Here is a 27,006-nt window from a genome sequence, read left to right as displayed (position 1 = left end):
AACGCACCAATCAGACTTAGAAATGCATTCATCATTCACCATGTCACATTTTTTTCAGCACATTAACGTTGAAATGTGTGAAACAAAGTGTTAAGTTTGACAGTTATCCCAATGTTCTATAACATAACATCCACGAAAAAGAAGGCAATCACACGAGGTCAAATATATCCGTTGTTTGGATAAACAGGGCATTTTTTAAATATAGGACTGCAGATAGTGCTTATGAAATATTCGAATATATTCGAAATATTGCATTTATTTTAGAAAAATTAAAACAAAATCACAACATATAGGTATGTCAAAATCACAACATCTCTATAGACTGTCTCGAGTCACTAATGCATTATGGGAAGAATCGGATATACCACCCCCCCACCCCCAGGCATTCTGGTGTTGCGCCTTGAGACAGATGATCACACTATAACTGCTCCTTCCTTGTAGTGAGTTTTACGTAAATGTTATATATGTTATTTATGTAAAAAAATGTAAGAAATGCAACATCTATAAGTATGTCAAAATGCTTTACTTTCGGGACAGCTTCGTTAGTAGTGACAGGTAGCTACATAACAAAGTGAAGCAGTCATTATTGGCTTGGTTTGGTTATACAAATCTCCATTAGTGACTGATATGTCACTATTCTTCCTGGAGTCCAGGTGATTTGTGGAGAATCACCAATTCTAGACGGATGGATTTGAACCATCTCACACCGCACCATCGCACGTGTGGAGGTTCTTTAACCTGCCTGAGGTTTGGCTCTTCCCAGACACGGGACCTCCATTTAACGTCCTATGATCTCCTATCCGAGGGACGGCCCTAGCCGAAGCTAGGTACTTATTTTCACCCGAGTAAAATGAGGAAAGTCGTGTAAAGTACCTTTCCCAAGGGCACAAGATCGGTGACATGACAGCCGATCTCACTTGACGGAGATGACAGACGACCATCAAAACGTAAGCAGTTATAGATTGATCTTGCTGTAAACAACGCACGTTTAGTTCATACCTCTTCATCCTTGCTAGAATGTCTAAAATGCTCACCAAAGATTTCAAGGGAAAAAAAAGAAGCCCTCCAACAAACCCTGCTAAAACTGCAATGTTCACCCAAAACAATTGTCTGACCTGAAAAGACGAAGGGAGCAACTCTTGCACTCTGCCTCGGTATCATGTATTCACCAAGAACACCGTAAGCTGCTGGCTCAGCTTGTCCCTTTGGCAAGAAAGGAAAATGACCGCAATCATGATAAAGTACATTTGAATTGAATATGACATCGTAATTTATTGCCTGCCTACCTGCCTATTTATTAGTTCAATCAATATTTAACCTTAGTATCTTAGAAAACATACGCATATGTCAAAGGAAGTCCAGATCAAGCAGGTTTAACGAGAATGCTGTATCTGTATCTATATCTATATAGCCGGTATAACCGCCGTTCGGCGTAGCACACCAGCTTCGCAGGCACGCGGCGCGGCAGCAGCTGGATATATTACAACGAACGACCTGTCACACCTAACTTTTGCACATTTATCTGCAAGTGTTCTTTAAAACTACCCTGAGAAGATGCCCCTACTGTGCTTGGCGATAACAAATTCCACTCTATAATAGTTCTGGGAAAGTACGAAATTTTGAACACATCAATTCAAGATTGGTAACTCTGGTATTTGAAGGCATGACTGTTTCTTGTGCTTTTATGAGCTGGTATTAAAAACTTATCAGTTGGTACGTCTACCAGTCTATTGGTCATTTTGTACATCATACAAATTCTGGACATTATCCTAATGTCTTCAAGTAACATCCACTGCAAATCTGTTTTCATTTTGGTTACACTAGCATCCCTAGTGCTTATGTAGACATGACCTACCCTGTATGCAAAAATCTTTATTCTTCAAGTTGTTGATTGTCAACAGCTCTCAACATTTAGGTTTAGATGGTGGTAATAAATGAATCTACGTCACTTAGTTAACAAAAGCACTTAGGGTAAATTTCGGTATTTAGACTGCCTATTCTTCTAACAATGGGAATCATGGCAGAAAGAGGCTGTCAAAGATCACCTACCTGTGTTTTAGAACATGAAAAACTCACATTGGCATGGTTGTCCGGCTTATAAAGAGTAATTTTACGAGAAAAAAAGGCAAAGAAACATTACGGCGGACATTTGTTATGCGGGATCGAAACATAGGTGGTGACCCTTTCACCCCTTTTCACTGCCTGTAAAAAACACCAAAACAACTTCTAAAGCCTACTGCAACCACAAATAGAGCTAAAATCAACAAGGGGCCCCAACACGTACCTATAACACGAACCTCCAAAATCTAAACATATCCCAAGAAAACAGTTCTACATGAACTTTTGCCAAGGGTACCTTATCATTTTGAAAGTGGGTCATCTGCGCCTGTCCGAAAATACTGAAATTTGCCGCTTAGTTGTTCTGAATACATGCCCTGGTCTTTTCTTACCTCTGCCAGACCTGCCAAAACACGTTGAGTAACCGCAGTCCCAAAGCGTTGAAACATAATAGGGGCGACACAGTGGACAACTGAGCTGATGCCGATCGACGTCAAGAACACCCTGAAAATGAAAAGCATTCTTAGAAATCAACGCATGCAAAAACGCAATGTTCCTACGAAAGCTAAGTTATAATCAAAACAAAGTGAAACGTATTCCGTTGTCCTTTTAAAATTCACAAATCAAAAAATACGTTTATCTACGTCAATGAAGACTAGAAATCCAGGTAATAAGATAGCAAAAACAGCATTTCCTGAATCAAAATGGTAGTTTGTTTCCAAACTATATACATTTTCTTGTATAGCCACACTGAGTTAAATTTAGGAATGAAATCCTCTGGAGTCAAGGAAACTTTACAATCCTCGAGGGCAAAAAACGCCACTAAACCAAAAGACTAAACATCCAGCGCATTCTTTTCCAGGCTTGGTTAGACTTATGCGTGCTTACCTATAGTAAGACCGTACTAGACAATCGGCGCCATTTCAATAATGTTCTATTGCCGTCCTTGTTTAAAGAGGATAACAAGACCATTTGTTCCCTATTTTTGGAGAGCAGTTCTCTGGCAAGCATAGAATTCTGATTGCCAAGGGAAGCATTGGGTCACATGTGACCATTCTTTTTTAACCGAGAAAATTAATGCGCGAGCGGAAGTCATCCATAAATCCACGTCAGTGTGACCTAATGAGCAACTGTTTTAAGCCACACTGTCCAACTGTCCAACCGTAAATAAGATGGGTTTTAACCCTATCTAGACCGGGCTTTTATGGTATACCTGGGACCGGGGGGCTCTTTTGCCCCCCCCCCCCTCGTAATTTCAAAACGGCTTGGGTTACGATCACCAAATTTAGAGGGAATGATGTACTAGTAAAGTTGTTTCATTATGACGTAGTATGACGTAATTATGACGTCAAAATGTCATATTTTGGGCTAAAATAGTCTGAATATGAAATTTCAGGTATACTTACAGGTATTAAACAAAACTATGACTATAAAGGTTACATTATTGGTGTCTAAGTCTGCCAAGTCTTTTGTTGCCAATGACGACGACACTGACGCCTATATGACGTCAGAAAATGACGTCATTTGTTCGCCATCGGATCAACAAGCTTGAATTTTTTGAAATACGATTTTTTTCCACATATAACCCAAAAAACCAATGGAAGTGGACTAAAAAGGTTCAAATGATTGTGTTTTGTAAGAGTATAAAAGATTTTGAAGGAATTTGAGTAAAAATAACATGTATTTATAGTTGAAAATGGCATTGTCCGCCATTTGGATTTTGACCCATGACGTCATCAAATTAGCATGAATTATGAATATTTAATTAGAAATGTAATTTAAAATTACACAGGATGTTAATGATCTAGATAAAAAAGTTTGGTCTAGCAATAAAACCTTGAAATCCCATAATTCAACTGAAAGTAGTAAATTTGGTAAAATATGCCTGTCAGAAACCCGTTATAAACCAGGCATAACTTTTGCAGTGACTTTGTTACTCACTGCTTGCTATACCTCCTCCTACGTTTTGACGAAAATTGGTATAATACTGTGGAAGCTGTCAAGGGAAGTCTGTGTTCAGTCCGTCTGGGCTCCAACGAACACCGGGCAAAATAGGCAGTTTTTAAGAACTTTGCAAAAGAACTTACCTTGTAGCACTATACCGATAGGCCAGGAAACCTCCAATAAAGCTCGAGGGCAGCAAACCAGCGTAGACCGAACTCAGTATTACTCCGACTTGGAACTGACTGTACTCGACATGAGGCTGTTGCAAAATATTTTAAAATATAACTTAAAATAATATGCAACTGGTCGTGACATGGTTTATGATGTTTTGGGCGTTTGTTTGAGTTGAAGTCTATCACCAGAAATTTTTTTAAATGAAATTTGTAATACATTTAGGATATCTTCAGGCATATTAATTATCGTGCATGTACTTGACCATAAACAGGATATATTAAGTGAGAATGTCATACATTCAAAATCATTTTAACATTTCGAAGATTATTTAAGTTAATGTTAGAAAATAGTTTCTTACCTTAGCATTAAACTGCTAGTAACAATGGGAAATACAGTATGTCAACAAAAATCTAACGCTAGCTCACCTTTATCCGCGGGCTAACCTATATCCGTTGTTCTTAGAAATAAGATATTTAGGGATATTGAGACAGCTAAATACCACTGGGCAGGACACGTAGCGAGGCTACAGGACAACAGGTGGACGCTACGGGTCACGGAGTGGACTCCAGGAGAATGGAGGAGACGCAGAGGGAGGCCCTGCACCAGCTGGAGAGACAACCTGCAGAAACACCTAGGTCCCACCTGGCCACAGACTGCAAGATGCAAAAGAGTCTGGAGCAGTTCAAGGGAGGGGTTTCTCAGAAAAAGTGACCTGCCATGAGAGAGAGTGAGTGATATCGAGGCAATATACTGTTTAAAATTGGAAGTATTGCATTTATTTTTGAAATGTTGTACTGCCATTTAATCTAATGTCAATGAAAACCATGATCTTAGAAAACAACAAACAGACGTTACCAGGTATACAAAGGTTGACTAGCTTTACCAAACCTGACCTTGGAGACGTTGGTGTTTGTGTTGTTGCCTGTTGACTCCTGTAGCTGCACAAGGACAACAGACACACTGGTCCTCCCTGCGTACTGAAGTAGCATCGCAGTAAAGAGAAGAGCACACAACAACTTCTTGGATGCAGCTATTGTCTCCGAAGAACTGTCTAAATCCGCCATACTCCTTTTTTTCTACAACCTATGGAAATAGATGGCATCAGTGTAGCAAACAAAGTACTAATCAGTTACTCAAGAAGGTGGACGATAGTTGGAATTTGGTTATGAAATTTCTAGTTGCTTGAGAAAAGGTAACATTGTAAGTTTTACAATCGACTACGGTAATATCACAGGAGGGCATATCCCGGCTATTTATAGTTTATCGCAGCTTTTCAGCCTTAACGTTACGGAGACTTGGGTTCAAACATAAAACAACTTAAAAACTAGAAAAGATCCTACCGACAGCGCCGTTATACGGTACACAGTCAAGTTCAGAAGACAAACGATCTAGATATGAGTGCATTTTATTCTTCATACTTCGTCACATGGCTAACTCACCCCTCACTGCCTCAAGGAGGGCCTCTCTGGATCTCCCCTCCAGACTCCTGTCTGACCTACTTTCCTTCTTTCTGACCCCACTGGGTCCTACCACTCCACACACTTGGGGGTGGGGGTGGTTCCACTCAACACAACACAGCCGACATTTGCTCGAGAGCAAATACAGCATATTTCAGCCATCTGTCAGGAACTCAGCCCTAACCAAGCCAAGCGACAGTCCGACCAAGTAGAACGGCTACAGAAAAAGGTGTGCCGTACTATGATGGGCGCCGACTACATCGGGAACCCGCATGCACTGGAACATCTTGGACTGACTTAACATGCTACAAGACGTGAACAACTGTGCCTTAAGCTTCATCTTTCAAGGAATCTGAGTTTTGGGATCGACTGGCTACCCCCATCTAGGGTACAGATCACAGGCAGGGAGACTCACAATAACCACAAACTGTACTGCCAGTAAGCTAACTCCAATCCGTATGTAAAGTCCTGTATTCTATAACTGACACCTCTAATCAATATGTTCAGTGATTTGATGCTTTTGTACGATACATACCGATTTTAGCTTCTTCTTCTTCTTTTTGTACTGCTCAGCCCCCTTGACGGGGATTAATAGCAGTGCGCATGTTTGTTAGTTACGGGTGATAGTGCCTTAAAACACAGGGAAAATAAAGGCAAAACACAAAAGGAACATAAACAACTGATGGGTGCAAGGGACAAGACAAGTGAGTGCGGTGAGTTAGTGTTATTTACATATATACAAAGACGTGTAGGGGCGACTCAATGCAGCAGGGCCCTCCCCAGTTCGGTTTTGAACTGGGAGAGAGACCCCGCCTCCGCCACACCAGGCTCAAGTTCATTCCACTCCTGGATGGTACGAGGGAAGAACGAGAGCCTATAGAAGTTGGATTTGCTCGCGATGGTCTGCAGCTTGAAAGCGTGGTTGGTGCGGCGGGAGCATCGAGTCGCCAGGACCAGTTTGGATGCATGTGGGACAGAGATGTTGTTATGGATGATTTTGTACATGGTAATGAGTCTGGCGTTCTTCCTTCTGGATTGCAAGGACTGCCAGCCCAGTTGATTGATTAAAGCAGTGACAGAGCATGAGTCTCGTTGGTAGTTGTTTGTTACATACCGGGCCGCTCGTCGCTGGACCATCTCGACCTTCCTCACCTGATCTTGGGTGTGCGGATCCCACACACTGCAGGCAAACTCCAGGTGGGGTCTTACCAGGGCCTTGTAGGCCCTCTCCTTTGCCGCAGTGCTGGCAACCCGCAGGCAGCGTCTGAGCATGCCCAGTGTTTTGTTGGCCTTTGATGTTATGGCGTCGACGTGGCTGCCCCATGTGAGGTTGGAAGAGATGGTGACCCCAAGGTATTTGGTGGTACTTACCTTGTTTAGTGGATGGTTGTGAAGGCTGTATGTGTGGGTGATGGGTGTTTTGGACGATGGTATGGTCATAACCTCACACTTAGATGGATTGAACTCCATCAGCCACCTTTGTTCCCAGAGGCAGATGTTGTCTATGTCTTCCTGTAGCTTATTACAATCAGAGCTGTCATGGATGGGCATCTGCAGAATGCAATCATCGGCGAAAAGTCTCACCTTTGCATTTGCAGCGTGTTCTGGGAGATCGTTTATGTATGCTAAGAAGAGGATGGGCCCCAGCATTGTACCCTGGGGAACGCCCGAGGTCACTGGCATAGGGTCCGAACGCTCTCCATCAAGCACAACCGTTTGGGACCGGCCCAGCAGGAAATTCTGTATCCAGACAAGGGTGTTCCCTCTGACACCGTAGTACTGTAGTTTGTGTAGCAGTCTACGGTGCGGGACTTTATCAAACGCCTTAGCGAAGTCCATAAAAACGAGGTCTGTCTGGATTCCGTTGTTTCTGTTGACGGCCAAGTCATCAGTGAGTGAGATCAACTGGGTCTCACAGGACTTGCCATGGCTGAAACCATGTTGGAGGTCATACAATATGTTGTTAGCCTGAAAGTGTGTCATCATGGTGCTAGCAATGATGTGTTCCATTATCTTACTGCAGATGGATGTGAGTGAGATTGGGCGATAGTTTTCTGGCTTAGAGCGGTCACCTTTCTTGTACACTGGGGCTATGTTAGCCTCCTTCCAAGTCTCGGGCACAATGCCAGTGTCTAGGCTTCTCTGGAATATGACCTGGAGGATGGGACTGAGGACTGAACTGAGTTCCTTCAGGACATGGGCATGAACTTGATCTGGCCCAGAGGCTTTATGGGTGTTAATTTCTGCCCCAATGTTTTAAACGTTTAGGTCAGATCTAAAATGTTCTTGATATGAATATGGATTTGTTTTGATTCAGTGGCAACACTGCGAACTCCAATAAAGTTATTTTGTATCTTGCATAAGAAAATCAGTCCATCGGGTTTAGAAAAAAAGTCCCCCATGCATTAATGGACTCTTCCAGATAACCCGAGGCTAACTGTTTGGCTACCTGTAGTATGGCTGAAATATAATTAGCCCAAATGAAACCGGGCAAAAGCAATCGATTTGGACAGGTGGTCGCTGAGAAAAGTATCGACTCACAACATGCCCGATGCATAGTATACATTGTTTCTGTTGTGTTTAATGGCAAATAGCAAGCACACGCACGCAAAGAAGAAAGTGAGCGAGGTGTTTAGTGTCAAATACAAGACGCACACGCAGGCAAAAAAAAAACTGTGATCGCCGTATCTGTACGTCCCATTCACTGAAACTACTGTACCTTGCGAATTCTATGCCTGCAGCGATGCCCGGTATGTCCGGATAGCGTACTTACCCACGGGTGAATGATCAGTAATTTGTTGGAAAAAAAAAACACTCACACAGATCTTTTGGTATGAGGTACAGATCTTTCTTAGAAATGTATTTGGCTATTCGTTCACTTTATAATAATAAAGATTTTAATCTAGAAAAAAAACTTCTGTTGAAACTAAATTCAGATTTTCATACAACGAAATTTCCTCCCTTATTACAATAGTATGCCCCATTGACCCATTTTCGGGCATCTACCACCATCTTTATTTTGAACATAACATCGTAATGGCAGTCAAAATCCGACGCAAACTGGCCGATTTCGGTACAAAATTGCGCTACGTATCATTGAAAATCACCTCAAGATTTGAAAATGACTCGGTCGTTATGGCCAGGGATTTTGTCCTGTGTGGTCCCAATTTTGGGCGGTCGCGGTCGCTTTGACCAGGTGGTCGTTGAGTAAAGCTCGCTTAATGCTAACGTCAATTGGGAAATATTCGGGGCCTAGAAAAAGTGGTCGTAATGGTCAGGAGGTCGCTGAGAAGAGGTGATCGCTTGGGCAGGTTTGACTGTATATCTTCGTGGTGACGCCTCCGCCAAGAACTTCGAGTCCCATGCACTTTGAATTTTTCGCCTTTCGCTTTAAGATTACCTCGAATATTTTGTTTAGTAACATTTGTATTTGTGTCACGTGTGTGTTTGTAACTTTGGAGGGATAGAGAAGACCTGGATGCTAGTAGATTGTATTGATATTCAGTATATGGTTAGGTCTTGATGAGACCTAGAAAACCTAAAACCTTTGGACCCCGGTTTTTTACGCTACTGCGAACTACAAAAAAAATGAGTGAATCACTTTACAACATAGACCCGCATGTAGCGCATGTTACAATTTTGCAAGCGTCAACACACCAATCTTTAGGCTTAACACAGACACATTTGGTGACCCAGATTTAAGCCATTTCTTGAGTCTGGCAATGTCAGACAATTAACAGATTATGAAAGAGAGGAGCAGATTTGCAGAATTGATTTTTTCGCAGCGCTTGATAATAGGGTATACTTAAATTTTGAAAATGAAGACCTCATTTGATTGATTTATGAGAAAATAAGACATGATCAATGACAGATATTTATTACTTCCATGGTTAATGCTATTTGGCTAAGGTATGCCAAGTTAAACTCTAGCTGTATTACAAAATCATGTTAGCTTAAACTAAAGCACCTAAAGACTGTCTAATCATTGATAAAGTTACTTGTTCACTACATTTAGGTAAAGAATAGGGTATGACGATGTAGGTTAGACATCCAGGAAAAAAGATATGCCAAAAAGCAGTTATTCAAGCAATTGGATATGATTTTTGGAAACGGTTTCAACTGGAATCCACCAATTTTCGTCAGTGACACTGGATCTGGGAAAAAAAGGTCTTTTACACTGTAACTATGAATGAAGACAATTTCAGATGTCCAATAGGAAACGTTGTAAGAAAAATTCAGACTGAAAACAAGGGTATCTAAATAGTTTCAGGTGCGGAAATTCGATACTTGTATCAGTCGCGATAGCAAATATTATTTGGCAAAGTTATGAGGTGATGGAATTCTGTATAAAAACATTTCCAATCTAATAAATATGCATGCCTGCGAGACTGCGAGATATCAAAAATTTGGACTCACTCTTGTCTTCTTAGGGACACCTCATAGTTCCAGCATATACCAGCGACTCATGCAATCCTGTCCAAACGAAGAGTGGAAGCTATCATTACAAAAATCAAACTTCATAACAATAATGAAAACGTCACCTCAAATGCGAACTTGCTAATATGTCAATTGTCTATCATGAGTATTCCTGACTAATTCTACACTACCATTCCACAAATAACACTCACAGCCGAAACCAGGACACTTGTTACAAGTGAAAGCTGCCGATCATTCCACTATCTCGTAGGGTTGACGGAAATCACAATATGTAGAAACGCATGTATTTACGTTTACTCCTAGACCCCTTTCACACTGGGTATAATAATGTATACAAATGGATTCTCGTGAAGAACGAATTGTGGCTTTCATACAGGGTTGTAGCCAGCACCTGTCCTTCAGTCCTTTGAAGGAATTTTGTAGCTGGGGACTGAAAAAAGTTTTCCCCATTCCATCCCCTGGGACAGACAAAAATTGATATGTAAAGATATAAAAAAAACTGAAACCCATGTGTTCTTCTTCAACAAAACAGATGCCATTGAACAGCTTAGTCTACAAGCAAAATTTGCACCTCAAAATGCAGGAAATAGTGTTTAAGGGGGTCTTGATTTAAAAATTTTCTGGGACCCAGACCCCCTAGAAATGTACATCATACCTCACGTCATGCCTTTGGTGCTCGATAGGATTCCCATTCAAAATCAAGGGGACTGAAAATGACGTCAGGCTAGCTACAACCCTGCTTTCATAGACAAAGCTTACACTTTTAAAAATCTATACGAATCAATCGGCTCGTAGATGCTATCCACTATATTTCCCTTCTGTGCCCAAAAAAAAGGTCACCGGGGTCCCAGACAAAACGTCTTTCTATAAATCAAGCTCAAGAAAACAACAACCTGCCAAGATTTCACGATTACCAAGAAAATATCCCCGAAAAAAATTGTTTCAAAATCTGAAGAAAAAAAACACGTTCGGAATAGTCTACCTTAATCAGGTTGGGATTCATTGAATTGACTTAAATGTTGCTTTTCAAATCTTTAGACAACTCAGGTAAAGAAAAGGAAATGGGGTCAGTGTACGGAAGGAACCAGTTTGGCCAGTACCATGCCACCCGGTTCTATTCAGACGTGGGGTGGGAGGGGGGTCTCAGTTCTGAATGCCATGAACTAGATTTCTAGCGAGGACAACGCCCATGAAGTCGGTTCTTTCATATGTAGAGTAAACTGGTGGACGCGAGGGGCAGGGAAGAATATTTCACACCTATTTTCCGTCGATTACTTAAGGGTTAATGACCCGCACCGAGGTGTATATGGTGTCATAATGCCCTGTCATTTGCTATAACCACCGAATAAAACCACCGAGTGAGCTATTATGTATACGTAGACAAGGTGTGGCTTAACTTACAAATGGTATTCTCCAAGCAGAGGTCAAAACACTGCTCATTCACAGTATTATTTATACGCAACCAATTTTTGCAAAGTTAAGTACTATTTTCAAGTACCGCACCTCGTATTGTGAGCTACTAATTATATAAAAGTAAAACACTACAAGAAAATTACAAATGCGTGCTGTAGTGATAGAAATGTTATGAAAAGATAGGAAAAGTGTTTTCCTAGATAGGAGAAAGCCTATAGTTTTTAACTCTCTGACCGCATTCTCTTTAGAAACATTGAAGTCCATGTGTGTTTGTGCATACGTGTGTGTTCTTGTGTGTTTGCGCGCGCGTCTCCTCTCTCTCTCCCTTTGAGTGTGTGTGTGTGTGTGTGTGTGTGTCCTCTTTCTCTCTCTCTGTATTTGTGCGTGTGTTTGAGTTTGACTTTAAGTTAATTCGAAAAGACATTATGGATACCGATAGTATTGAGGTGGGTTAAGGTAAGGAAAACAAAGCTCAAGTTCTATAACGGGTCCCCGGACGGTTTTTAAGGTAGTGTTGTGGAACTTCAGTTTTGATACCTCGTGTTCCGGACGTGTTGTGCACGTGTTAGTAATTCTCAGTGGTAACTTCCCCCTGAAACGGCACTTGCTTTCACATGCTTAAAACTCTTTAAAACACTCTGGTGCTAAATACATAATATCCACGCGAAAACATATCTACTCTTTGTGCTAGACGTGTAATAGGTAAACAAACTCACCTGTCCTTTGTGGTGAACTCCAAACGCGCGCACACGCACACACACACACACACACACACACACACACACACACACACACACACACACACACACACACAAACGCCATTGAAATGTCAGTGCACCACACCTGTAATTGAAACTCTCGGCCCACTAACATTCTTCTTAGCAAACTTCTTTTCTAGCCTCCTTGGCGACCTTCCACAAGCGCTGGCGTTTATTGTTTTGGTTAGCGCTAATTGTTAAAAAAACATATAACGTCATGTTAATTCGAGTTTCATGACCGTTCTCTTGACGCGCACCTCCCTAAGAGGGGTCGGTCATATAAGTGAACATATATTTTCTGTGTCATATTGCTAACCCATATGAACCGCGAAGGTATTCATTGTCACAAAGATACATTGAGTTCATTTCTGTTCACAATGCATAGCTGGCGCTTCGTATTCAGGTAAACACCGACCCCGTTAAACTCCATTCATCCCGAAATCAAGGTGTCTTGGAGATTTTTCATCAAGCTGGTCTAGTATGTGTTCCTGAGCGTTAGCTATGCACACCTGTGTATCTGGTCTAGTAAGTGTTCCTGAGCGCTGTCTATCCAGAACTGTGAATCATTGTTATAAAAAGTCAGAGTCACAATTTTCATGCCAACTACTTACGGTACGGCAGAATCCGGATCCGCCTCGGATTGGTTGCTTCAGTACCGCGCAAAGTTGACAAGAAATTTTATCTCAAGCACTGAACTCAACATAGCTGTAAACAGGCTCATATGGCTTATTCAGATACACAGTCACTTTCTTGAACAAATTAACGTTCTTTTAGAATTTGTAGTCTAAATCTCAACCAATGTTGAGAGCACATAGGCACTGCTTTGCGCTGTAACCGGGTGATAAGTTAATTTAAGGATAATGATTTAAAATGAGTTAAATTGTTGGAGGGGTAACCCAGAATAAGATTTGGGCGACTTTCTAGATACAACAGGTGCACGAGCGTTCATCTTGTAAATAATAGATTGTGGCTGCAAGCAGAAGATGACTCAGGTAAGTATCACTGGTGATGTCTCACCATCCGGCATCAGTAGTCACAGCTGACACAACAATCTAAAAAGAAGCAGAGATGAAATTGATGTCAGCAAATTCAATACACTTGGTAAAAGTTGTCTTTTCTTCCATATAATAGGCACATATTGTAGAAAACGTTATTCGAAAATTCAAATCCAAAGTTAATTGCGAACAATATGTATAGAAAACTGTAACAGTTAGTCAAAATGTCTGAAATATATGTCTTAAAGTCCCTGTCACACAATTGATGACACTTCGGCTTTGAATGAGGATAATGATGAATTGATTGATTGACGTTATGAGTAAGTTAATGTATTGCATAATATGATAAGTTAAGAATGTTAATGATTGATTTATGCTAGTTGTCTGATCAACATTATCTCTATAATTTGTTGTTATGTATTTTATTCGATTGTGTGTAGAGGACTCCAGGAAGAATAGTTCAATGTAACTAATGGAGATTCCTAATAAACAAACAAACAAACAAACTATCCTGTGGCGACTCACCAGGTTGAAGACGTGCCCTGGCCTCCTCTATATCGACGACAGTTGTCATGGGTATGTCTGTAGCATAGCCGACTTCATCACCTGCCTCAGTTCCCCTTGTGGCGGTTGCTCCACTAATTACTGTCCTGATGCGACTCACCAGGTTGAAGACGTGCCCTGGCCTACTCTATATCGACGACAGTTGTCATGGGTATGTCTGTAGCATAGCCGACTTCATCACCTGCCTCAGTTCCCCTTGTGGCGGTTGCTCCACTAATTACTGTCCTGATGCGACTCACCAGGTTGAAGACGTGCCCTGGCCTACTCTATATCGACGACAGTTGTCATGGGTATGTCTGTAGCATAGCCGACTTCATCACCTGCCTCAGTTCCCCTTGTGGCGGTTGCTCCACTAATTACTGTCCTGATGCGACTCACCAGGTTGAAGACGTGCCCTGGCCTACTCTATATCGACGACAGTTGTCATGGGTATGTCTGTAGCATAGCCGACTTCATCACCTGCCTCAGTTCCCCTTGTGGCGGTTGCTCCACTAATTACTGTCCTGATGCGACTCACCAGGTTGAAGACGTGCCCTGGCCTACTCTATATCGACGACAGTTGTCATGGGTATGTCTGTAGCATAGCCGACTTCATCACCTGCCTCAGTTCCCCTTGTGGCGGTTGCTCCACTAATTACTGTCCTGATGCGACTCACCAGGTTGAAGACGTGCCCTGGCCTACTCTATATCGACGACAGTTGTCATGGGTATGTCTGTAGCATAGCCGACTTCATCACCTGCCTCAGTTCCCCTTGTGGCGGTTGCTCCACTAATTACTGTCCTGATGCGAGTCACCAGGTTGAAGACGTGCCCTGGCCTACTCTATATCGACGACAGTTGTCATGGGTATGTCTGTAGCATAGCCGACTTCACCTGCTCCAGTTCCCCTTGTGGCGGTTGCTCCACTAATTACTGTCCTGATGCGACTCACCAGGTTGAAGACGTGCCCTGGCCTACTCTATATCGACGACAGTTGTCATGGGTATGTCTGTAGCATAGCCGACTTCACCTGCTCCAGTTCCCCTTGTGGCGGTTGCTCCACTAATTACTGTCCTGATGCGACTCACCAGGTTGAAGACGTGCCCTGGCCTACTCTATATCGACGACAGTTGTCATGGGTATGTCTGTAGCATAGCCGACTTCACCTGCTCCAGTTCCCCTTGTGGCGGTTGCTCCACTAATTACTGTCCTGATGCGACTCACCAGGTTGAAGACGTGCCCTGGCCTCCTCTATATCGACGACAGTTGTCATGGGTATGTCTGTAGCATAGCCGACTTCATCACCTGCCTCAGTTCCCCTTGTGGCGGTTGCTCCACTAATTACTGTCCTGATGCGACTCACCAGGTTGAAGACGTGCCCTGGCCTACTCTATATCGACGACAGTTGTCATGGGTATGTCTGTAGCATAGCCGACTTCACCTGCTCCAGTTCCCCTTGTGGCGGTTGCTCCACTAATTACTGTCCTGATGCGACTCACCAGGTTGAAGACATGCCCTGTTCTCCTCTACATTGACGACAGTTGTCATGGGTTTGTCTGCAGCAGAAACGTTTTCACCTGCCTCAGTTCCCCTTGTGGTGATTCGTTCACTGTCCTGATGCGACTCACCAGGTTGAAGACGTGCCCTGGTGGTCTCCTCCATATCGACGACAGTTGCCATGGTTATGTCTACAGCAGAGCCGACTTCACCTGGCTCAGTCCCCATTGTGGCGATTTGTTCCTGTCCTGATGCGACTCACCCGGTGCTCTGTTCTCCCCCACATTGACGACAGTCATGGGTATTTCTGTAGTAGAGACGGCCCTACCCGCCGTCTCCTGAGTTCCACTTGTAGTGGTCTGCTGCTGGTTGCCAGCAGTGGTAGTCGGTCTATCGGTCTGATTACCAAAACCAAAGCGTGCCTTGATCGCAGACCTCCATATCTTCACCACCTCCCCAGTCATCGTCATCATCACCGTCAGCAGAAGACCCTGAGAAGCGTTCAGCGCTATAAAGATGAGTTCCATAACTCTGCTCTGGACGTAAGGGTAGATGAAGCCGATAATCCAGGTAAACCCCATCAGAAAGGAGATGCGTATGTAGACCCAGGCCTTGCTACTCTGTGAGCGCGACAGTGCAGCGTTAGCTATCTGAAATGACTTCCGTATGGCCCGCAAGACAAATGTGACCAACACAGTATTGACAATAAGGGCACAGAGGACAGGAACAAAAAACGCCAGCGGACTCGCAGTCGGATTGGCGATCCAACAGCGCTCTCCGTAACCCACCGGGACAAAAGTACAGAATTCCACAATCACTGTCACTACAACTACAGGCACCGGCATCAGCCAGGTATACAAGAGGTACTTGTACAGTTTCACTCTTTCTATTACTAAGCCATCACTGAATGTAAGAAAGAGATCTATAGCTATAGTGCGTTCATTGACGTGAAGGCCGTCAACAGGAGATAGTGCAGAATGATTGCATACGCTGTACAGGCCAATCTGTGAGGGACAAACACAGGACGGGACACAAACATGACTTCAGCAAGTGCCATGCATATCAGCATATGAACCTTCAGCTTTTCTCCGACCTTTTTCCACTGGCCAGACCTGACAGTGTGGGCCACGAAACCAAACACCGCGACGACAGAGGCTATCACAAGACCGGTTACAGTTGACCAGCTCTGGTGTGAGTCCCAACTCAGTATACACTCCCCGCAGATCGATGCTGTGGTGTTCAGAATGGCCACCTGCTCAGCTGGGCAGGACACGTTAGAACTCACCAGGTGGATACTGCCATTGGGAAGGATATGGAACTCTTCAGCTGTGAACGTCAAAGTGGGTTCGCTGCAGTTTGGTAAGGGGACTGGAAGCCCCTTTTTCATTAGCACCCCCGGCCTCGTGTCCTGAAGAGTGGGACACAGAGTAACACAGTAAGAGTTGAACGTGCTAGCAAAGAACAGCACAACGAATCCTGCCTACAACACCATTGTTACGATCAGGTTCTTTCGATTCAAGAGTCACGACACTCCAGTGCAGTCGAATGCTCTTTATTATAACTTCTCTCTATCTTTTAATTCCAGCTAGATGAGCTAGATGACTGTGTTGACGGGATGGACGAAGAAGGGTGTGTGCAAGGTATGTGCTGGACTGGTGACTAAAAGAAGGATAGGTAATGTAAATACAGTCAAACCTGCCCAATCGACCACCTCTTCTTAGAGACCATCTGGCCATTACGACCGCTTTTTCTAGGTCCCGAAAATTTCCCCATTTACGTAAACATTAAGCGACCTCTTCACAACGACCACCTGGCCAACCCGACCGCCAAAAATTGGGACCAAATCCCTGCCCATAACGACCTCTTCATTTTGAAATCTTGAGGTGTCATCGATTTTCAATGATAACTAGCGCAATTTTGTGCCGAATTCGGCCAGTTTGCGTCGGATTTTGACTACCACTACGATGCTATGTTCAAAAATAATGATGGCGACGGATGGATGTGCGTGTGTTTGCTATTTGCCATTAAACAACGGAAACCATTAAAACTATGCATGCTGTGAGTCGATACTCTTCTAACCGACCACCTGACCAAATCGACCGCTTTTACCCGGTCCCCTGGGTGGTCGTCATGGGCAGGTTTGACTGTATGATATTTCGTTTCAGTATAGGTTTATCTATTTATCCAGGATATACACAGCGCCGACATAGAATAGGTAAAAAAAAACATTGGAAAAATTATCAGAGTATCAAAGATCAACTAGCATAAATAAACCTTCCTATTAAAGTCGTTAACAATGAGTAATACAAAATAACGAAAACGAAAACTTTTTCATATTGCATTGTAAATGATCACGATGAAGTCAAATATCATATATATAAGTAAGTAGGAACAACTTGTGATGCAAGGGACTCAAAAGAACTTAGTATCACTGTTTAAACAGCAGACCACAATAACAACTTCAAACCACTTTGCTGCGAAGCTGGTGTGTTACGCCTAAGGGCCGTTCTACCGGCTTTGCAAGATATCACAAGAAATGTTATCTATAAGTAATCCCTATTATGATTGCTATCGCTTTGCCTTGTCATTCTCCTTCGCAGAGACATCCGACGGCGCCAGCAAACCGCCTCTTGTCTGCACTCTGCTATCTCAGTTCCTAACCGCCCTGCTTATGAATACTAATGAACTTGCCCTTGTATATTCGAGATCATTTTTGAAAACTGAAAGGCCTATTTTCTGATTGGCTGACAGATAGGTTGTGCCAGGAACTGATGATGACGGTTGAAATAGCAGAGTACAGAGGCGGTTTGCTGGCGCTGTTAGATGTCCCTACGTAGGAGAAAGTGCCTTGTTACCATTCTGTATTGTGCAAATTCCATGACAGGTGTACCAAAGCAGTGTTTCTTTACCTGCCGTAACAACGTCACCTGTCTGCCGTCACGTCAGCTCGGGGACGGACGTCAGGACTGTCCTGACGGCGAAATTGAAGATGATAGACCCGGTGACGGTAAGTTGAACCGTCCGGCGAGCAGTCGTTCGACGTGCTGTCAGCAGCTTAACACACTTTACTTTATGAGTTGTATTGTGTTGCGTTGTTTAATACAGTATTGTATTGCATTAAGTTTCTTCAACACATAATAAGCCTTTCCTAAATCTTTGTCATTCGAAGGTATAAAACCTTTGATACAGCCGAATACATAACGAGCTCTAGCATTCAAATGTGCCTGAATCTGTGAGCTAAGAAACATCTTCTTTGGCAAAACAAAACGCCTGGTGTGGTGATTAAATGAGTTTGATTGTAAAGTCGTGCTCCTGTATTATTGATGTTCGTTCGTTGTTCATTCTATCCTATGACTCACTGAATTATTGATTATATGATATCAGGAGAACACCCGTCCGAGCATCCATTGTAGTCCGTTCCACACAAAAAAAATATTTGCGACCTTAATTTGCGACTCTCACTGCACTTGCGTCACTGTGGGGTTCGAAAGATACTCTGGGGGGGGGGGGGTTAAAGAACGAATTTTCTTCCTTTTTTGTGTATTTTTTCGTCTTTTAGGTCATACTCAGTTTACGTATTACGCAATATCTGAATTTAAAAAAAATCGGAGAAAAGAACAAAACAGTGACGCAATGAACGAATTATATACCTTTGTGTTGGAAGAAAGTTTAGCATAACTATAAAAGAACAAAAGCCAATAGAACATGAAAGTTGAACTAGGTTAACCCTATGTGTTTATTCTTGTTGTAACTTAAAAGTGAGGATAGTTTCCGTTAATCATAATTAATTTCTGAAATCGCATGCAGAGTTTTCGGTAATCATCACATGGTATTATAATTGTCCTTATAATAATGATCACCAAAATGTTACCTCCTCGGTTGATTCATTACCATAATTCTGCTTAATTACAGGGTCGCGTAGCGAAACCCTGTGTACTCAGCCCGGATGAGTCCTTACGGTATGTCCGATAAAAAACGGTATGGTAAAATTTTCTTCCATAACTGACTTGTTCAAGTTCAAATGCTGGAATCGTGAAAGTGACAGCCATTATAGTTTTAACTTATATGGTCATAAATATCACGATTAAACATGGGACCATCAAATTTGGAGATGTAGGAATTAGACGTACTCTAGTTGTTTTTGAAGGAAACAGAAAATTTGCTCAGGTTGGTGAAGGAATCATTGTATTCCCATTTCAAGTATAGTACAAATTGGCAACGATGATTTTAGGTCATTGAATTACAACATTCGGTTCAGAACAATATCTGAACCTATAGATTCTGGTCACGAGACAGACGACACCGTGGGACTTGTGTTACTCTGTTTCAATGTTAGGGAACACATTGGTATGTAGAGACATGGCAAAACCATTGGCTGAAAATTATCAACTTCTTTCATATACTCCAAAAAGTAAGACCCAACTAGCGAATACATGCCTGAGCAGCCTGAGTCTTCTCTACTTACAGTTACTGGGATCAACCTGAATGACAAATGAGGGCAGCATGAATAGAATTAACAGGCAATGAAATGAAGGAAAGAAGGATGAAAAGTAAATGTTTATGTCACTGGCTGCATCCGTCATTTGGGCGGGGCAGAAGGATGCGACGCTCTAATTCCCACATTAATCGGCCCTTCTAGAGAACTGCTGCTGATTGGTCTGTAGTAGTCTGTGCTATTGTGCTTGTTCTGGGCTAGGCGCGTATCTGATTTTAACAGCCCAATGGTTCCCTAAAATGTCTTCAATAAATTGTTTTGCTTGAAACTAGTCAGTCATGTGGGGTGTAACAAGCAATTGTATTTTTGTAGTTACTGTTGCAAAGCCTATGTAATAAGGGAGTGTTTTTTGGTTAACCCCAAAAATTGAACCATATTGTTATGCACATAAAGGCCCTAGAGCTAATGGACCCTTTTGTAGTTCAGGGGGCTGACTGGAAGAACCGCCTTATTTTCTGACCCCTTGAAAACCAGATTAAGAACAAGGACGCTTCAGAAACATTGGTCCACTCTGAGTGTCGACACCTGACGATCGTCTCGAACAAGTTAGAACTGAAGTAGGTTTTCATTCATATGTAGTAGTAGTAATAATAGTAGTAGTAGTTGTTGTTGTTGTTGCGAGGATGGACAGGGTAGGAATTAATGGAGAATATTCATAAGCTCTACTCGACGCCGGGGGTTGGTGAATAAATAGGTTGAATAATTTAGCAATACACATACGGTGTAGAAACTTACGCCATGTTGATTTGATTACATCCTCTGGGAACCCCAAAACTTGTGTGGGCACGAGAAAGAAAAAAAGGTTTGGCTAAAATCTTTAAATTATGACATCTAAGCGGTCAGGAAGATTGAACAAATGGCTGAACACACAGAGTATGATGTAACACTGGCAGGGGCGTAATGTAAATATGACCTTTATGTGAATTTGATGGGGGAACTTTTGAGGACGTAACGAAATGTGACTTCATCATAAATATGTGAAAGGGATAATATGAAATGTTTTGTTAAATTATGAAATGTGAATAACACATTGCAAAATGGTACATAAAGATTGGAGGGAAATTTTTGTTTTGAAAGACAGAAAAGGGGGCGTTGTCGCATGCAGGGTACTGAGTGCCAAGTAGCTATAGTGAGTCAAGCAGTCAGGACAAAGACATGATGTTTGGCTCGTTCTCATTTAAATGTCGAAATGCTGTCGCCTGACTTTACGGCTTGATATGGAGAAAACTATAGACAACATCACTGGTTCCTTCATTTTTCCAAAACCCCTGTAATGTTTTACAAAAGATGCACAACAACATTCGTATTGGTTGATGGCTTAGACGGTTATTATAGCCACGGGTCGGATTTCACACCCTAAAAAATGGCTGTCGCCTGAGAAGAAACGAAGAATTCAAATAGTAGCCAAAAATGTAACAATTAATTTCCCAGAATGATTGTTCGGTAGGTAAAACCAGCTGACCAGGCCCTCTGACCGATCACGTCAGATCGCTCCTATCACTGAACTTGGAGGCTGTGTGAGGTGGTTTATGCCTGTCGCCAGATTCTGTAACAAACGTTACCACCACGAGTACGATGGTTGCCACGGTTTTATTATCCACGTATAAGACTAGAAATGCCAATTTTTGTGATGCTGTAAATTTTTTCTCGCTTCCTAAAGAAACAAGAAAGGGTTGTTGACTGTTATGTGTATCCCACCTTGCTTAACAAAATGTTGTACAGAAATGACTGTAACAAGCGTTACCATTGTTCGATGCTGTCTAAGCTTTCTATCTGACCTGGTGTAAAAAAAGCTGCCCACTTTTCAAACGTCCATTGTGACATCCACTTATACCTAAATGATGTAGTCAATAAGGTAAGTCTTTTAGAAGAAAACATGGTAAAGTTTACTGTTGTAACAAACGTTACCGGTAACGTTTGTTACCTGACCTGTATTGTATTACCAATGGGACCGAAAATAATAAGTTGCCATTTTTTGGCTACGGTTAAAAGAGGAATTTTCCCAAACAACCAGGTAGTTTTCACTAAAAATAAAGCCGATTTATTTTTCGACCCAAAAAATGCCATTTTCGACATTTCAATGAGAACGAGTGGTTTGCGAAAAATTACTGGTGCCAGCTGAGGAGTAAATTGGCCACGCGAGGATCTGCCGCAGAACGAAAGATCGCCCCTCCCAATGCCTTGGAGTTTTTCCGTTCTGCGGCAGATCTTCGCATGGCCAATTTACTCCTCCGCCGGCTAAACTCCTTCCCCAGCTTATGATACGATCTTATGCCACGCAAGATCTGCTTGGAGACTAACACCTCTACATATCATACCAACAGCAGGGCGACATGTCCCCACGACAGGGGTGATCATGCGCGCACCTCGTGACACCTTGCTACGCGGTTCCCTCCAGCAAAAGGGCATTCCATAAGTCGAATAACGACCCTGATAGTAGGCCATATATTTCAATACGCTTCCCGAACGCATATTTATATATTTTGATACGGATCCCGAACGAAGGCAAAAACTCTTAAAACAATGCTATTTTTTGGCTACTTTCCATAAAACTCGCCATCGCTTTTTTATCAATCCGTGTTTCAAACCAAATGTGGCTATCCTGAGGTACATTTTATGTGGAAATCGGAAGAATAAGGCTCCATGATTTCTATATGGGTCGCACTAATAGAGCTATCATTGTGTTCCGGATTCCGACATACGGGTCAGATTTTGGAGTGTTGCTCGCGATATTCTTACTGGATGACCAAAATCAACGCCCTAGAGCTAAAGGGCTGTTTTGTTGTTCAGGTAGCTGACTAGGAGAGTTGGTCAAACTCAAAGAGTGAGAAAGTGGCCACAAAAATGGGGCCAGTTGGAGTTGCAAATTTTAAAGGTTATACATGAAAAATATGTGAAAGGGACAAATTGAAATGTTAGGGAAATGTGAAGCATGACATGTGATACGGATAAAGTCCAACCTCAATCTTTTTGACATCCTGACATGCCCTCGCCCTATTTGCTCATTGTATAGTTGTCTGCGACAATTTCCCTCTATTATTTAGGTACTATTTTACAATTACATGTTATTCACATTTCATTATTTCACCAAAAAGATTTCATATCATCCCTTTAGCATATTTTTCGACGAAGTCACAATTTATTAGATTTCTAAAAGGGGGGGGGGGGGGGGATAGTGGAGAACTTAAAATCATTCCGAGAACCGGTAACAAAAAGACGCCAGGACCTATCCGTGGGGTACACTGAGGTCCCCCCCTCCGGTATCCAGCAGTCCACCGGGACAAATCTGAGGCTTCGGAGCCAGATCAGTGCAATTGAAACCGAAACCTTACCATGGTATCTCTTTTTAGTTCTTCCTCAAAGTCAGTGAAGTGCAGTGCGGATCATCATGGCCATTCGTCACATCGTGGAGATTGCTGTGATCCTGGCGGTCGTTTTGGCCTCTGAAGGAAAGTCTTTGGGTGAGTTTTTTTTTATTTCTTTTATTTTTTTTTCAAAGCTTTAATCGTGAAACAAATAGTATATTTGTCAAAAACAGAGTAAGCTACTGTACAGGGAGTAATTCGAAGTACTAGTGTCCACTATCGCATGAGTAAGAGTATACATTTCTTAGGCACAATAGGTATTGCACATCAAAGAATCTTCATCTACACAAGCATTTCTCTCATGTACATATACAGGCTATTATGTATAACCACTATACGCCACATGATTGCCACAATTGTCATGGAATAATTATGATACATGTAGATGGTTACAAAAACAACAAGTTATTTTTTACATTCAGGACTTTTTTCTTTCATAAAAATGGATAGTTTACAGTATGTTATAACACTTAGATCTAGTTTGAACTATAGTTTACATACTAAAGTCTTTGGGTGAGTTACTCGTTTTTAGTCTTCACATTAAAATACCTTGTCTCATTTATTTATCCAGACGTTGTTGCAGAGTCTTTCACAGTCTGTAATGCATGTATATGCATGTTGGTTTTATCTCTGTGAATTTTATGCAAGCCCTGGTGCAATGCAATGCAGGATATTAGTATCAGTTCTAGTAATAATCAGTAATGATCAGCTCAAGTCAGTGTTGTACTGTGTGTAAGTGCTGACATGTTTAGTAAAGTTTGAAGCAGGGACAGTTTACTGTCTGTGTCTGTGGCTACTTTTCGTGCACGTGCTATACGGGCCCTAATGTATCTTATTATTGTAGTTAGGGGTCGTAAATACATATTGGAAATGACATGAATCAATTAGATAAGTGCCACTTTTGTGAGGAAGACATGTGTTTCAATAGCAAATCTTATCATGTAAAGAGCAAAGTGTGGTTGAACAAAAGATGTCACAATTTTCGTTCCCTTCGCTATTTCTAGATTTGCCCATGACCAAAGGCACTTGAAAATAATGTGTCAGTGATATTTCTTACAGTCAGTGTTCTCATTTACAAACACTCTGCCCTCTAAATCTTAGAAATGTGAATTGGCTAAGAGTTACACGCACATTGACACTACTAAACTGCTGCGACATCGCCCTTATCAGATGCAGTAAAGGCGAGGGAGGCAAGGAGTGCACTGAGGGTAAGTTATCCTTTAGATCTTAATTTTTATAACATAGCGTTCTTTTTGTCCGTCGCGCGTACGTCCATCACCCTCTACAAGTTAATGGATTTTCGAGAGTACAATTAGTGTTTAATATAATTTTCATATTAACTCATCAACCTTTAATTTGCCTTTATTTGTTGATTTTTCCCTACTTTGAACATTTTCTCTTGATCATTATCACCTTGTACATGTATTGTCATGACTCATTATTGCGTCTCGGTGATGGTATTTTGCATGAGACACTTGTTCGCATGGCAACTCCCATGTTCATATCATAGGTACCATTTCCACTAGACGGCGATCGCGATGCGCTCTAACTGCGACCTAAATAGGATATGTGTAACCTTTGATTTCATACTGGGGTATATCATAGCATGTAAAAGTGTGACTGAGAGGACAACAAAACACACAAAGTGTAAAAAAAATGGTTTCTTTTCTGTACAATTCGTTGAGTAATCTGTCAAATTTCAGGTCGCAGAGAGAGCGCGTGGAAAGGACTTATAAGCACAGTGCGTGTTGATTTGAAAATGGCATTGTTGTTGGAACAATATGAATACCCTTGTCTCCTTGTACTTAAGGGTATGTCGGGGGGATGGCAGTCAAAGCTCTTTTTGCTAGCGAAGTCTCTAGACCTGCTCCCTAAGGGGGATCCGGAAGATCAGCCCTTCAACATGCCAATCGAGGAAGTAGCCACCATTGAAGGTAAGTGTGAATGTTGACTATTAGGCTACACTGACTAATTTCATGGATGACATCCACGTGCACATTGATTTTCGCCTGTTTTCCTAAAAGAAGACATTGGCCACATGTCAAACCATATCATCCCTGGTCAATGAAAATGTCATGCTCTCCAGGCAAAGGCAAGGGGTACATGATCAGGGAATGGGGACACTGCGCGATGTGCGCCCTTGTTTCATCTTTAACCAAGAATAGAAATATAAACATGATTGAAATGGCGACGACTACCTCTTACAGTCATACTGGAGGTGAACATAAGACCAGCTAAGCCTGGGAAAAAATGATCCAGATGTTAGCAGCACTTTTTATTTTTTGCTGGATTTTCTTCTTTTCGCTCTCGCGCATTAGTTCTGGTGTCTCCAGGCCAGAGGATGTCATCCATAAAATCAGTCGGTGTGGCCTTCAAGTTGTGCAATGAACTGCAAAAATAGAGCTTTCCCAAAAGCTCCGATATCAATCACATAGATTAAGAAAGTAGGAGATGTTGTAGGCTTTGTGCATGCTTGGTGTCATTGCCCATTCTAGCCACATCATTTTAGGTGGCACTTTAGTCGTTAAATTGACCCATTTTGTGCAATCTATTGCGCAACGCAACTGTGACGTCTGCATTTTTGTTTTGCAGGTCGCGGAACAGTGGCAAGGGGCAAGATTAGAAGCGGGGTCATCAAAGTTGGAGACGAAGTTTCGATAGTTGGAATAAAGGAAACAACTACTACGACTTGCACAGGTTGGTAAAACTGCCCTTATTAAACACTACAATAGCAAAGAGTGCTTGATGTCATAGAACTAAAATGATTCAACTGAGAACAGCATCTGGACTGAAGAAGACCGCTGAACCGACATTTTTTTCCCGAAGGAAAAAGATATAGTTTTGCTGGTGTGTTATTCTTCTTCTTACATCAACTCTGACTTCCTTTAAGTAACTCTTAAAGTAAGGGAAATGAATAGACTCGAATCGTGTAGCAGTTATAACTATAATACATTTTGTAATGTGTGTGTAGAAGTATGTACATGTATATGGCCTTGTACATATGACTTATCAGGACTCTAAATGGTGTAAACTGTACCTCTATTATATACTTTGTCTGACCCCTGCCTCTTCCCTCATTACCTCAATGAAAAGCGACGTGCAGGCCGATTTGGGCTGTGATGAATAAACAATGGTTTAAGCAACTAAAAACAACTTTATCATCTGCCAAAAAGCAGTTAATCAAGCAATTGGATATGGTCTTGGAAACGGCCAGACGTTTCAACTAGCATCCACTAGTTTTCGTCAGTGACAATGAAGAGATCTTGTTGGTGTGTGTCACTGACTGCCTAGTCGTTTCCAAACCCGTATCCACTTTCTTGAGTAACTGCTTTTTGTCATATCTTGTTACCTTGATGTCTAACCTAAATCAACGCAACTTTATCATCGTTTGCAGGCCTGGAGATCGATGGAAAAGTATTGGATGAAGGCGAGGATAGTGCCGGGGGGCGCGTAGGTGTCCTGCTGAGAGATACGAAGCCGGATGAGGTGGTACGTGGGCAGGTGTTGGCCAAGCCTGGAAGCATGACTGCTCACACCAAGTTTGAAGCTGGGGTAGGTGTAGTGACTTAAGCTTTAGATGGGATATATTTCTCTTGGCTGGACTTCACGAACGGAGATCATCTAGCTAGGGGGTTGGTCCACGTCGGCCACATGCACGCTAGTCAGTCCTATGTGGGACAGACACACCCGGCCACAGCGGTCGCAGGGAAATGCTTCATCGGGGGCATGGCCACCACGACGGGGCGGTTCTTCCTTCTGCTGCGTTATGATGCAGATATGATGAGATATCACATTATATGTTAACTAGGGCTGGGTACCGGTACGGAGTACTGGTACAAAACCTTTTTTTTTTTCTAATTGAACCGGTCC

At 42.2% G+C, this 27,006-nt stretch overlaps 2 protein-coding genes across 2 annotated transcripts in view; one reads left to right on the top strand and one right to left on the bottom strand.

Moving 5' to 3' along the window:
• Positions 1-957: 957 nt before the first annotated feature.
• On the bottom strand, positions 958-5,246 carry LOC118423518 (vesicular glutamate transporter 1-like). Its single transcript, XM_035831698.1, has 4 exons — positions 5,070-5,246; positions 4,146-4,261; positions 2,451-2,562; positions 958-1,203 (listed from the first exon to the last, which is right to left on the bottom strand). Exons 1-4 carry the CDS (start codon positions 5,238-5,240, stop codon positions 994-996), a joined length of 609 nt encoding a protein of 202 aa, XP_035687591.1. The 5' UTR covers positions 5,241-5,246; the 3' UTR covers positions 958-993.
• Positions 5,247-20,223: 14,977 nt separating this feature from the next.
• LOC118423506 (elongation factor Tu 2-like) overlaps positions 20,224-27,006 on the top strand; it is a 9,495-nt gene continuing 2,712 nt past the window's right edge. The window contains exons 1-6 of the mRNA XM_035831676.1: positions 20,224-20,328; positions 23,122-23,232; positions 24,307-24,344; positions 24,947-25,070; positions 25,729-25,833; positions 26,531-26,688. Of these exons, the coding sequence (XP_035687569.1) occupies positions 23,160-23,232; positions 24,307-24,344; positions 24,947-25,070; positions 25,729-25,833; positions 26,531-26,688 (498 nt within the window). The 5' untranslated portion in view covers positions 20,224-20,328; positions 23,122-23,159. The remainder of the gene's footprint in view (positions 20,329-23,121; positions 23,233-24,306; positions 24,345-24,946; positions 25,071-25,728; positions 25,834-26,530; positions 26,689-27,006) is intronic.

Source organism: Branchiostoma floridae, chromosome 9 (genome assembly GCF_000003815.2).
Source record: "Branchiostoma floridae strain S238N-H82 chromosome 9, Bfl_VNyyK, whole genome shotgun sequence".
Taxonomy (NCBI): domain Eukaryota; kingdom Metazoa; phylum Chordata; class Leptocardii; order Amphioxiformes; family Branchiostomatidae; genus Branchiostoma; species Branchiostoma floridae.
This window is presented reverse-complemented; position numbering and strand designations above follow the sequence as displayed.